The following is a 14,547-nucleotide window of genomic DNA, read 5'->3' as shown; positions in this document are numbered from 1 at the left end:
AACGAGTTCACACACCTGGAATTCCCCCGGAGAGTCCAGAGGAAGGAGGTGGGCAAGAGGATGCTCTACAGAGACTTCACCATGAACGGATGGTGAGTCTTACTCCACATTTTTATATTACCACTTCTTTAATTAAGCAGACAGATGGCAGACACCAGCATTACATATGTGTGTGTAATGACCTGTGTGTCACGCCTGCCAAATTATAGTGTAGAAGGAAAACTGCTAATGTTATGGGATGGCAAAATTCTCTCTCCACCCTATTAAATGACATGTGGCATTAAAAAATAAAAAAGGTTTATAATATTAAAAAAGGGGTATTCCATCATATTTCCATATCAACATCATTTTAATTATGAAGGATTGTCACACTCACCCTGTGCAAACTGTTTGCACCATAATGTCTAATATGTCTTAAGATGTGGGCTTTCGCCAGAGGGGAGGTCTAACAAGAAGGGATAATATCAAGTTGCTCTACGGGAAGTGTGTGTTTGTTGAAGCTTGTCCCAAACCACAGACTTAACGCAAGGATAACTAACTAGGGCTACAAGATTTTGAAAAAAAAAAATCAAAATTGCGATTATATTAATGATATTGCAACTGCGATACCATGTGTGATATTGGAGGGAATGCAACATTATCGTTGAAAAATATCAGAAAATGATTGTGAACAAGGATTTGAACCAAACAAGGACTATGTAATTCACACTAGAATACCATTAGGACAGGACTCCTCTACAGCTCCACAATACTTCATTCAATATTTTGTACCAAATAACACACTGCAAATTGGATATTGCACTAGTCCATATTGCAATTTGAATCAAATTGTTATAAAATAGGCAGCCCTATAACTTAGTCATTTAGATGTTTTGTTTGTATCAACTACTTTAAAGAAGGTCCTACAATTGAATGAGTGGCAAAGCAAATCGGTGACAAAAAATCGGTCTTTGTCTGATCTTCCCAAAGCCCAAAATGAAAAATGGGATCGGAAAGAGCCCTCTCAATCAAAACAATCTGAAAAAGATTGTGTGAGTTGATGGTGCTGCAGCCTCTCAGTACCTCTCTCCCCTCCCTCACTGCTGCGGACTCTCGCCATACAGCAGCTAATGAGGGAGCAGCAGCCCGGTGTAATGATACAGCAGACAGTGTGTGAGTGTGAGTGTGAGTGTGAGTGTGAGTGTGTGTAGCGTTCTGTGGGCAGCGCGGCACCCTGCTGTGTGGCTGAGCCAGTAATGATGTGCTGCTCTCACTCACTGGGCCACGTACAGCACTGTGTGTATCCTGATGTATATTTCACTGTAAGAACACACTCAGGAGCACAGTGTGCAGCCAGGGTGTGCCGACCAATGCTGTGTTTTCTTTCCCACATCTCAGAAGGTCTGGGTATAGCTTGATCTTTTTCAATTTGTCCGGGTCTCAAATTAAGGCAGCTGGAGAATCAATTTGAGAAAGCCAAATGAAAAGACTCTGCTTTGGCTGCTGTTCTTTGTTTACAGTAAAAGCTTCTTCTAATGTGCCTCAAAGCAGTATTCATAAGGAGCTCAGGGCCAATGATGTTTAGAGCCAAACTAAAATTCAAAAGACTCTGGTGTCCAACAAACAGTAAAACACAAAGATGTTTAGATAAGGTTTCCCGTTGATCCTTAAACATTCTCATAAGGTTGAATTTAATTCATTAATCTAAGAAAAATGCCCTAATTCTCATACAAAAACTTCAAGCACTTAAAACATTCTAAATTATACTTATGCATATAATTAATAGTTAAAAATGCTTATCTTTTTTTTTGTAATTTGTGCTGATCATCCCTTAAAGGTGGGGTAGGTAATTTTGGAGAAACCAGCTCGAGTGCGGTATAATTTGAAAATACACAGCCGGAAAAAATCTGCCACTTCCTTACAGAGCCCCTCCTCCAACACACACGAACGCGCACATGACCAATGAGGGCACGAGATAAGTTTGTGCACAGATGGAAGGCTGACAGGCAGGTAGGCCATCCAGTTACTTTAGCCGGGCCAGCTAAAATGATTGGTCGTACTTTTTACAGTACTACGGCTTCCACAGATGACATTTTTTATGGATTTTTTGTCAAAGCACTTAAGATATTGATTGCTATCGGGATGTTAAAAGCATTCCATGGAATATAACAAAAAGTGTATCTCGAGCCGGTTTCTCAAACTTACCTACCCCACCTTTAAATACATTGTTTATCCAATACTTAAATATATATTTATTTCTATGTCCCCTTTGAGAAGCTCGATGACATTTGTTGCCCTTAAATGTGCTTTTTGTCGGATGCTTATTGAAAAGTTAGTCTTAAATCCTCCCATTTAAGGAGCCGAGACCAGGGAATAAATGGGAGCAGCACAAATCAAATTTTTTGAGGAAGACAAGTGATGCGCACTAACAGATGGAGTAAACTCTGGTCAGATGTGAAGCCGTTTGAAGTTTCCGATGTTCTCCACTGACTGACGCTAAGTCTAATGCATCCTGTTTAATACATCATCACCTATGAAGATGTTCAGTCTGACATCAAAGCAGTGCGTTTCCAGATCTTCTGCTTCCATTTGCGCACTTCTAATTTATTTTTGGTGTTGTTTGCTTGTGTACTCTAAGATCCCCTCCCCCTCACTTTCTCTTGCTAAATGTTTTAGCAGCGAAAACACTTATTGTTATCGCCCTCTGGAGAGGCAGCAATGAGACAGAATCAAAGGCTAGCAGAAGGATGGCAGATGTTTCCGGCCTACAGTGTGTTTACTAACAGGGGCTGAGCGAGAGCAAGCACAAATGTTAGGAAAAAAATAAATGAATGTTTGTTTAGTGCTAAATGGAACATGAAACCTTAAAAATGTAAAAGGTTTAGAGCATTAAAGGGGTATTCCACCATAGTTTCACATCTAGGTCCTTTAAAGGGGACCTATCATGCAAAATGCACTTTGTGATGTCTTTTATACATAAATATGTGTCCCCGGTGCGTCGGGGAACTCACGCAGCGTCAGAAAATAAAACCCTCTCTTTTCCTCCGAACCCACATATTTTAAAAACGGGGGCACAACGAGCGGATACAGATTTGCTGCCGATCTGAAGTCAAATCGGCGGCGGACCCACAGAAAATTGCTATCAGAAACAATGCCTGACGTGTTTTGGACGTAATCTCGTCTTTGTTTACATTAGCAAGCCTCGCTAACACTCAGAGCTAACCTGTACTGGAGAGCACATGTGTTTAAAAAGCAGGAAATAAAAAAAGGAACTCACCTTGTGATAAACCCGCAAGAGAAAAAGCATTTGAGCTCCATACTGTTTCAGAAATAATCCTTGATGTGGTTTAGAACAGGGTGGCGTTTTATCACAGGAGAATTTAACTTTATCTCTGGTAGAATTCTGATCAGGCATTAGCTCCGCCTCCTTTTTTTTTTTCAAGCTAAGGACCCAAAATCCGCGTTTTTCTAACAGGGCTGCAAAAGAGGGGTATGAGCAGTATGAGGCATGGCTACAATGGGTGATCTGTTTGGTATTTGAAGCAAAAACCTTCACAGACATGTTTTGTATAGGTATGGCCCTACAATATATTTTTCCAATATAGCATAATAGGTCCACTTTAAATTATCTTTAATAGCTGCACTCAACCTGTGCAAAACGGTTTAATCAGTCGGATATGAATGTAATAAATAGGAAAAAACATAGTGATGTCATCATGGTTCTCAGTTTGATTGGAGAAAACCAAAGTCTTAAAGATTTCTTAAAATGTGAGCATTGAAAGGGTGCCCATTTTGCTTTTCTGGTCAGCAAAAGTCTAAAATCCCAAAGTTCCCTCCAGAGGAATTTTTCGTCCTCTTTGAGAGCTTGTCAAATTTGAACATAATTAAAAAAATATTCTCAATCAATCTTTAATTAATTAACGCCAATCTTGTACTGACGGCAAGACAAAGAACATAATGTGATATAATTGTCTTTTTCTCAAACACAGGGCATACAAGACCATAGAGGAGGAAGATCTCAAGTTCCCACTGATTTATGGTGAGGGAAAAAGGGAAGAGTCTGTCTGTCTACAAGTTCTGTACATCTGCTCTTGAATTTTAGAACTGCAGAAATGAAAAGAAAAATCACATGCTCCAACACACACACACACACACACACACACACACACACACACACACACACACACACACACACACACACACACACACACACACACACACACACACACCTCCCAGAGAGTGGTTGAACACTCGGTCTCTGATGTGTGAGTACCACACTGAGTCTGTGTCAACGTGCACTCTCACAAAAAGAGAGAGAAGACAGTCCATCTGTTCCACTCCAGTTGCTACATCTCACACACAGACATTCGTACGGACACACACCACTGGGGAGACGACAGTCAGTTAATCCCCACTGGGATGAGATAAGAAGAAGACGAAAAAGAAAACACTACCAAATAAATCCTACGAAACGTGCATTTTTTTGTAGTTTGTATCATATTTTCGATCAATTTCGTTTCATCAAAGAGACGTAGCTTGTGTGTTCATCAGAAAGGCAAACAGCATCCGACAACCTCACTGCACCATGTTATCTGAAGGAAAGCTGATGAATTTAAAGAACGGACTTAACAAGTTTAAACAGCGAACTAAAAGATTGGAAGACTGGGAAATAAATGTGGTAATTAACAAAGAATAGTAACATTTCTTTGAGTTTCAGTTACACCACCATTTATGGAGCAGTTTTTCTGATTCTGATACCCATTGCAACATGCGCTCCTGTGAGCAATCCCCAGCTCCTTCACCAACATATGGTGAATATTCTGACCGGGAGGAAACAGAGTAACACTGCCATGCTGTCACTGTCACTCAATATGGGAACATCCATATGTTCATTAATGACTCCCTGACAACCGCATTCTGACAGGATGAAAAGCAGAAACGTTTATTAGAAACCTGAAGTTAACCACTTTATGTCTTGCAGGCTCGAGTGCTGGCTACCATCGGTGTGACCCGCGGGCTCGGGGACCATGACCTCAAGGTTCATGACTCCAACATCTACATCAAACCCTTCCTGTCCTGTTGTCCTGAGGTAAGAGACGCCAGTCAAAAGTGCTCTGAGAATGTCACTTTATGTCCGGTTAGATTCTAGTGTGGTCCTTATTTTTCACTACCAACAACAACACATGGACTGTAGCTACAGGGCCAGTTTGTTTACTTATTCCCTATAGCAGCCTGCCAGCTGTCAATCACACACCTTCTGTACACACCTCTGCAGCCAGCTGACATGAAGGATTAACTCATTCGGGGAATAGTATTTCCTTTACTATTCACAAAACATTTCCAACTCATTTCACTCAGACTGTGGTTGTTTCCTGTAGCGGGTATACCGTTACAGTCTTAATCATCCAAATTCTGAACACCTCTAATTAGTTGTAAATGTTTCTCTTACCTCCACTCACCCTGCCAGCCCCTTCCTGACCTTGTTTTGTCTAATTTATAGCCTATATAAAAGATAAGTCGTCACATGACCCACACTGCGTCTGTGATATCTGCACCAAAAGGTCCTCTGCTGCAGCAGAACTTCAGCTCACCTGTCTGCCTGTCTGCCGCCGCTTTCAAAGCTTTCATCTCCTGGTGTACTTGGTCTTATAGTGTTTTGCATTTCCCCTCCCAGAGCTCTGCGCTTGATCTTTAATTCATTAAAAACCAGAGTTCATACCAGGTTCACTCAGAAGTCTGAACTCCCAGCACTATGTCTGTGTCTCTTTTATTCTCTCTCCCAAACACGACTCTCACCCCTCACCAGAGTCTCTTAAGAAACTTCTCCAGATGCTCTCAGATAATGAAGACTGCGTTGAATTTATTATGACAGGGAATATGGATCGGGCAGTATAGATTTCAGTATGGCTGAGAGACTTGAGCTACTTTAGCTGAGTGAGTCTCAGCTTATGAGGGTTTTACCATAACTCAATGTTCTGTGTGCGTGCAGGTTAAGGTGTACGACCTGGCGCAGTGTGAACACGGGGCCGATGATGTTCTGGTGATGGCAACCGACGGCCTCTGGGACGTCCTCTCCAACCAGGAAGTAGCCGAATCCGTCACCACATTCCTCGCCAACTGTGACCCCGATGACCTCCACAGGTCTCAGTTTGCCTTTTAACAAATTCTTCTTATTTTTTTACATCTCTTTCGTGACAGGCTTTGTTGATTTCATTCTGTAAACCTTCATCAGTTGTCAACTATTTGCGTCGTGTTATATTTGCTAGTCTGTATAAAGTATAAATAATTGTTTAAATCACAATTCAGTGTTAGGGCCCTACAGTTTATGCTGAGGATTACAGCCTTTTGTTATTTTCTCTCCAGGTATACAATGGCAGCACAGGACCTGGTGATGCGAGCGCGGGGGGTGCTGAGGGACCGAGGCTGGAGGATCACCAACGAGCGCCTCGGCTCCGGAGACGACATCTCGGCCTTCATCATCCCGCTGATGTACGGCAACCATCAGCCCTGAGGAGCCTCGCCGAGGGGCTCTTAAAGCAACAGGGTGATTTGAACTGCCCTGTTCTGTTTCCTCAGTGCCGTTTGAACACTTATTTTATTCTTTAGACGAAGGGTATCCTAAAATGTGGATATTTGGGTGTGTTGGTGTTTCATATCTCTGTGGAAGTTCCGAATTGGTCGGTCACACAATTTGGCTGTTCAGGTTCGCTCAAAAGTCTAAAATACAAGAACATTTAGACACATTCTAATTGATTTGAGTTGACAAAAGTAATGCAGGAAACCTCGTGGCTGCCACTGACCTTCTGCAGAGATGTGAAAGCCAAGAGGACGAACGCTCTTCCAAAGTGAAGAAAATACCTCTTTTCTTTCTGGCCCCTCTTCTCCCTTCTCTTTTAGTCCTCTTCTGTACAGTCAACTTGTTTGTAAAGAAAAAGAAACCTCCTTGTCGCGACCATGGTCAGCTGCGTTTCTGTTTCGCCACAGTGTGGCTGAGAAGGATTCACACCTGAAGAGCTGCTTCCAGATTGCTTTTCAGAGTCCCATCACGGGGAGTGATGGGATTTTTGCAAAGCTGCATCGCTGTTTCCATCAGAGCATTAGTAAGAGCTCACAGAGGCAGGAAATCTTCGGTCACATTGGAAGTTGGGGGGGGAACTGACAGTTCATGAAATATCCATGCATCAACTCTTAAGAAAATACTAATTTGCTGAGTGTAAGATGAGATCAGTGATACTGTACCACTCTGAAAGAAAGTGGTGTCAGTGATCTCATCTAACTCGGCAAGAAAGTGAATAAGTTACTTTTCAGAATGTCAACCCATTCCATAACTCCGTAAACATTTTATACACTTTACACTAGGGATGGGCAATATGACCATTTATCACATTGCTTAGTAGAATACTCGATTCTGATTGGTCATTTCAGAGGTTCCACTTCACGTCGGGCTTCATGATGTGATATTTATATTATTATCGCCCAGCCCTACTGTACACTGACACATTTGGAATTGATGGAAATCAAGGTTGTTTTGTGTGAAAGTGACATTAGATAAGGACTTGTACATCAGTATGATTGCACTTTAGGCTGACCCACATCATTAACCCAGCAGCCGTGAAATATTCCCTGCAACAGGGAGGATTTAATTCATTCATAATTGATATAAAAACAATCAGAGTCAATGGGAAAAGCAGTTTGACAGAGGAAAAAACAAAGTTAACTTTTGCTTTGACATGTTTGCATGTTTATAAAGCTTTAGATGATTGATACAGATCCCATTAGTCTTCAGAGGGGGGGGGGGGTGGGGGGTTGACGCAAGATTGGATGTAGGGATTTACTGTGACAGTGCATGCAGTGACATATTATAGGCCTGGGAATATGAGCGACGGTTGCAATGGTTTACACTGCTGTTTGTTTTTATACCGACCTGAATTTGTATTTCTGTAATGTTAGTGATAATGTTTATAGTTTGTAAATGTGCCAAAGACCATGCTATATATTAAAGGATGTTGTTTCTTTCGAGTTTTTGACGTCCGAGACATGTAGCATAAGAGCTTAGGGTATAAGTCAATGGGAAGGAAGGGAATTAAAGGAAACTAAAATGCAAATAGACAGACAGAAAACCTCTTGTTGATTAGACTTGAGGAAAAGAGGACCATGAAGAGTTCAGCTGTCTGGAAACAGTGCCACGTCCTCACTAAAAACTGATGTGCATGTGTATTTTTTCCTTCCCTACATTTATATTCTGCGTTCATACGAGCTACACTCCTCTTCCAGCCTCTCTGGGTTGAGATGTAGTTTAGGAGAAGTAGTCTGGGGGAAGAAGAAACTTCAGAGGATCGATATAAAGTGGTCATCATTTCTGAAAAGTTTCATTCCAGTCTGGGAACAATCGACTGCATAATATTAAAACAAACCGCATGTTTTTAAGTCCTTGACAGACAAAATCATGAATTTTATGATTTATTTCCCCTCAATAGAGGATATTTAGAGTTTTGGAGTAGCACTGGTTTACTTTAGTCTTGACAGTAAAGTGAGAAAATGTCTCTTTTTTTCATAAAACGGGGCATACGAGCGATTGACTGAATCCAAAAACATAAAAAGAATGAGGAATTTAATATTTGGGATATTGGGCCCTATTTAAACAATCGAAAGCACAAGTGCATTAGAGCGTGTCAAACTCGTTGTGCTAGTTAAACAGCGCATAATCTCAGTGCAAAGTATGAAGCTAATTGGGTGTTTTTAGTTTCTTATTCTATCAAAATGGTGTGTTTTGGCCTAAACATGAATAAGACCAATCTCATATGCCCTTTAAATAGAGGTGAATATTGTGCCATTAACCTAAGACCAACTTGATGTTCGTGCCATCGCTTCAAAATGGCAATGCGTCTCTGACTGCACTTTAGGTGGCCATTGGCAAACAGATGGGCACAAGCACATTTGCAACTTCGATAACTGGCCCTGTGCGTGAAAAGACAACTGGGTTGGACTCACAGTAGCACTTAGCTATATGCTAATTTGCTGTTAGATAGGGCCCTTACACTTTCCTTGTTTTTTCCAAGAATGTCTAAAAGAGATCTCTACTTCAACAGGATATGTTGCCAATGTGTAGCATGGGCTTCTATCATCTTAGCTTGGACTTTTTTCTAGTTGATAGTATCGACATTCCTCTAAGCTAGCTGTCATTTGTATTGCTCTTTTTATAAGTGATACTGGAGCATTTTTCTCCTGTACATTCCATGAAAGAAATATTTTATTTAATAAAAAGCGGTGTTGCTAATAACATCATGATTTGCTGTTGGCATCTATAAAAATGACGCGGATACATAGTTTAAAAGAAATCTTGACCTCTATTTAATTTTATTGAATGTGTTTCTTCTTACTGTGTTTAATCTGTGATGCTGCCACCTTATGTTTTAGCACGTGTCCCAGTTCAACAGATGCGGTTTCAAACAACCAGATTGAATGTTTTGAACTGAAAAACATGTTACGATAATGTCTGAATGTCGCATCAGAATCTATGTGTTGAATGTTATCCATATACCGGTCATTAAGCCTTTTTTCTCTTAGATGAATGTCAAATAATTTTATTCTTTGTCATCCCTGCTGTGCCACCCCAACTTGCTGCACCATCTTAACTCAGGTTCAATATCATGCGTAGTATAAGTGGAAAGGACGTACAGAGGGACTTTCTAAAGATGGGGAGTCCACCAGGGCGCATATTGGTGCCACTACATTTGTGAATCCATTGATGATGTTAGCCCCTTATACAATTTGTTCAGCCCTATTGAAGGTTTTCCTGCTTTTGAAGTTGCGTATCTGTGTAAATTAGTCACTGCTGTTTGTTTGTTTCTCATTAGACTATAAAGACTATAAAAAGTATTAGTAAAGGAAACTTTGCAGGGCTGGAAGGTTTAATCTGTAGCAAGACGATGTTTGAAGGCCAGTAAGGATCATTTTTAATGTGAACGTTTGTGCTACCCTCAACCTCGTTTGTGAATGTGAAATTGTACATTTTGTAACAAAAGATTACTTATGAAGTCAAAAAGAAATATTTTTAATGTTTCCTTTGTGCAAAAGCAATGTTTTACCTTCAGTGTTTCTTTTCCAAAAAAGAAAATAAATGTTAAAGAAAAATGTATGAAGTGTAGTTTGTGTCGTTGATTCAGTTTTCTTTTTGTTTGCTGTCCAAATTAGTTCGAAGACCAAATCAATCTGAAAGAGTGAGAAACAAGATACGTGCCAGAAGAGCTAATCAATATTGTTGCTGTTTTCTATTCACTGGGTTCTCATTGTGTGACAAACAAAAACAAATGGGGCAACGGGCCTTCAAAAGACTGGTTGAGACTTTGTGATTTGACTGGCACAGGATTCATTTTAATGGAACTAAGTGGCTCACTGACAGACATGGTCGAGTAATGCAGACTCTCTAAATGCACACAATAATATTGACGCAATCTTTTAATGATGAGGTTAACCCGGGTAAAGCCATTATCCAAAGGGATTTCCTGGATCGCATCTAAATTGATCCCAGAAGAAAACAAAGAGAAACATTATGAATTGTCTCCGTTGGGTTGCATGGTACTAGTAATAACTGGTACAATTCAAATGATTTATTTCATTTGCTATAACCTGTGATAAGTTCCTTCATCCAAAGCCATGTGCCTCTACAAATTAGTTAAGCTTATAAGTGAGGGACAATATTGATAATATATAAAGTTAAAACCAAATTGCATAATTAGCTAAATGGCTATTTCTTTTATCGGTAAGTCTTTCGAAATGATTGGATAACTTGTGACTTTCAAATAGCATCATTTATTTAGTAGGTGCAGCTGCCACTATGTACTTTGGCATGAAGTATGCATACTATTGTGACTACTACTTCATTCTAACATGGCCACTAGAACTCTGACCCTCTTGCTCATAAGTCTGCTGTGCAAAGGATGTTGGGGTCAATCCTCAACTTCCTGTACTCTTCCCTCTAACATATTTAAAACAGTCTAATCATTTCATTCAGTGCGAGATTCCATAAATTGTTATACTATGTGACTATTTAAATGCCATTTTCTTAATGCCTTTCATTTTTGTAAAGCACTTTGAATTGCCTTGTGTTGAAAGGTGCTATATAAATAAACTTGCGCTTGCCTTACCGGCCAAATCGAAAATAGAAGAGTTTAAAAGCACATTGTTTTGGACATTATTACTCGAGTTATATTTAATGTATTCTTATGCAACTGTGAAAAACTTCATTTCCCCAAGGGATAATGTAAGTAATCGGATTGATGATACATTCCAAAATAAGCCTGGATAAAAAAAAATAATAATAATAATACCACTTCCTTTGACTTAAGGAAACACTGAATTGAGTTGGATAATATATTCTTCTTCTCTTCTTTTTTTAAGTTGGACAAAAAGATCAAACCCACGTGATGCATACCATAAAAAATCACTTTATTTTAACATTTTAACATCCATGTCAATCCACACCATTTAAGCATAGCTTTCATTATCCAAGTTCACACGTTCTGTGGCACGGTTTCACATGAGACGTGATTATTAAGAAGGCATACAAGTCTCTCTTTAGTTTATTCTTTTTACCAAAACACATTGGTCTAAGTGATTCGCGTTGGTCCGGTTTCTCTGTCGTTAGTCACCAGCGCCAGCAAGGCAGTAGATTGCGCAGTCATCTCCACAAGGGGTAATATAACAACCCGACCAACAGCACAAACTACTACCTTCAACCAGCGCATGGCCCCCGGTGCTCTCTGCCTCCTCTTTTGTCCTCTTCGCTCCACTTTCAGTCAGTGTCGCTGTGCGTAAAGCGCACGGGGGAAAAAATGGCGTGCGCGCAGAAACGTGGTCCGCAATAAACCGAGACAAAAAACCCCACCCAAGGAAAGAAAAAAAAAACACCTTCTGTACCTTTCCCTCATTTCCTCCACCCGCTGCTCTCCTGAGATGACCTCCATGAAAATGACATATGGCGGGTCAGGATGGCGGGGCTCTCCGTGGATTTCCTGGGCGGGCACATGCCACATGCACGGCTTAAAACACCACTAAAAGATTGTGGCGTTATCAATGTTTAAATGTGGACATTAAAATACGTCCGCATATTGTCAATGAGCCAAACGATGACTAAAATGCACGATCAGTAGGAAACAATCAGCATTGCAGACATCCTATATATATATTACACGTGTAAAGCACCATAAACAAAACGTGGGTTAAGTATTCAGAACGCAAACATGATTTGTATAGGCATTGTCGTGCAGAATTAAGACACGATATAAGAAGTAGTATTACCAATAAGTCGAATAACTAACTGCATTCTGTATAAATATTACCGGGAATGTGTTGAAAATCGAGAAAATTAAAAAAAATCCACCTCGTCTCCAGCCCCTCGCCCTTGCAGCTTGAACTGCAGCAGACTGTTTTATAATCTATTGTTGTCTGTTTCCGTCTCTGCGTCCTTAGAGGGAAGTTGTCCCGTGTCCAAACCATGCTCGGTTCAAAAGACCACAAATGTACGAATCCCATCGTAGAGAAACACGATTTTTTTTATGTCTTTTCTCCCCCGTAAATGCCGCATGTCAGGTAGGTGTGGAAAAATGAAGTGGATTTGGCAGAGCAGCGTGGATAAAATTCGCGGGGAACGTCAGGAATGCGTGTGGGCACGAGCGGAGATCAGAGGAAACGAAGAGGTCTCACTCTGACGGATTTTCTCAAACACCAGCAGACGGGAGAAACAGTCAAAGTGCACCATAGGATGGTTTGCATTCAAAACAGCAACTAGGTTTCTTGACAGGGCAGGTTAAGGGAGTAAGTAATCAGGATACTGACTTTACTCATCTTCAAAACACTGACCAACACTCGCCTTTTTACGTGCTTTTAATGTGGGTTATCCATGCCGTGTCCTTGTGATAAATATGGTTTTATTGCTAGATTTTAATTAGACTACCCCTGCCCTGTAAAGCGTCTTTGAGTACCTGATAGAAGCGCTTGATAAATAAAATGTTTTATGATTATACAAACATGCTGACTGTAATCTCTTACAGTTGTCTACAAAAAAAAATTTGAATCAGATTACTGGTACGTAAAGGAATAATATTTGTTTTGGCCTGACATTCAGGTTTCTTATATAATACACTTAACATACAGATAACATTACTTTTTTAATATGATAGCCTACCTAGTTTAGGTTACTGGATTACATTTTTCAATGATTAGTAATTGTAACAGAATATATGTTTCTAAAGTACCTCCAACCCTGTCCAGTGGGAGCTTGTTATGAACTAGTGCCCTAACTCTTAAGACATTTTGCAGCATTAGGCACCATTTCCATATCATGACAACTCTCATTATCAAGCAGCAGATTCACCCAAATGATGAAAAGGTAAGTTACATGTGTGGGACCCTACCTTCTTTTTCTGCCTTTTTTCCCACAATAGGTCTTGCACTGAACACAATGTGACTTGAACACGGTAGGAAAGCACAGGTGTGAATAATTGAACTAACGATGCTCACTGTCACTCACTGGAGGACTCCAACAGAGCCATCGTTAGGGTGATCAGTAACACCTGTGCTACAGTCCTACTGTGTGCTGTGTTTGTAACAAAGGGCAAGATGAGGAGTCACGTGTACTGTAACTGCATGTCTAATTAAAATCAGACAATCTAAAAGGTATTGGTAATTCTGAGCAGTTTTAAACATATAGTTGCAATTTCACTTAAAAGATCTTGCAAAAAAATATATGTATTAGGTTGTTTTTATAAATTGTGTCTTATTTAATTTATATTTATATATATTTATGTTTTATTTTTTCTAAAAAACATTAAATATATTCTTAAAATATTTTATATTTATCCTGTGGAAGTGTCAGTGAGTGACTGAGTAAAATATTTCTTACAAAAATGTGTTATATAACAAAAATATATATTTGTGTATTTATTTTCATTTTAATAATATATATTATATATAATAATATATTTAAAAAATGTATTCATTTATTTCTCTAAAACATTAATTTAATATATGAAAAGCAGTTTTCTACCTAAATGATATGTAATAATGGTAATACATTTACTATATGCATTTATTACGTAATAGAATCTTTATGTAATAAATTCATATAATACAATTTATAAATAGCATTTGGGTTTTTGGTTAATGAATCTTTCACTGTACTTGGTTACCGTTTTGTCCTCGGGAGTGAACCTCTGTCCTGCACACACACGCTCCCCTCTCCGCCCTCCTATTGGTCCGGAGGAAGCGCCCCTGCTCCGGGGAACCTCCCAGCTGAGAGCGGGCAGAGAACCCGTCAGAACCAGAACCCGGAGAGAACACCGTGTTCCTCCGCACAGATCCGCCTGCAGCTGCTGCACACACTGGGGAAGAGGGTGAAGGGCTTACTCTTTCATTACTAACATGAAAATCAACAACTGAGACATGATCCAGAGGGCTGAAAGAAGCTAAAACCTCAAAAGGGAAATGATGTAAGCAAGTGCAAGAATTCTTACTGCTGTGAACAAGACTTCTACCTGCTTTTGATCATGATGAAAAAAACATTTTACC

At 39.9% G+C, this 14,547-nt stretch overlaps 1 protein-coding gene across 1 annotated transcript in view; it reads left to right on the top strand.

Moving 5' to 3' along the window:
- The window catches only part of LOC117483236 (protein phosphatase 1H-like), an 18,407-nt gene extending 9,334 nt beyond the window's left edge, over positions 1–9,073 (top strand). The window contains exons 7-11 of the mRNA XM_034131478.1: positions 1–92; positions 3,969–4,041; positions 4,961–5,068; positions 5,969–6,120; positions 6,343–9,073. Of these exons, the coding sequence (XP_033987369.1) occupies positions 1–92; positions 3,969–4,041; positions 4,961–5,068; positions 5,969–6,120; positions 6,343–6,490 (573 nt within the window). The 3' untranslated portion in view covers positions 6,491–9,073. The remainder of the gene's footprint in view (positions 93–3,968; positions 4,042–4,960; positions 5,069–5,968; positions 6,121–6,342) is intronic.
- The last annotated feature ends 5,474 nt before the right edge of the window (positions 9,074–14,547 follow it).

Source organism: Trematomus bernacchii, unplaced genomic scaffold (assembly GCF_902827165.1).
Source record: "Trematomus bernacchii unplaced genomic scaffold, fTreBer1.1, whole genome shotgun sequence".
In the NCBI taxonomy this organism is placed as follows: Eukaryota; Metazoa; Chordata; class Actinopteri; order Perciformes; family Nototheniidae; genus Trematomus; species Trematomus bernacchii.
The sequence above is the reverse complement of the archived record's forward strand: the minus strand, read 5'-3'. Positions and strand labels throughout refer to the sequence as shown.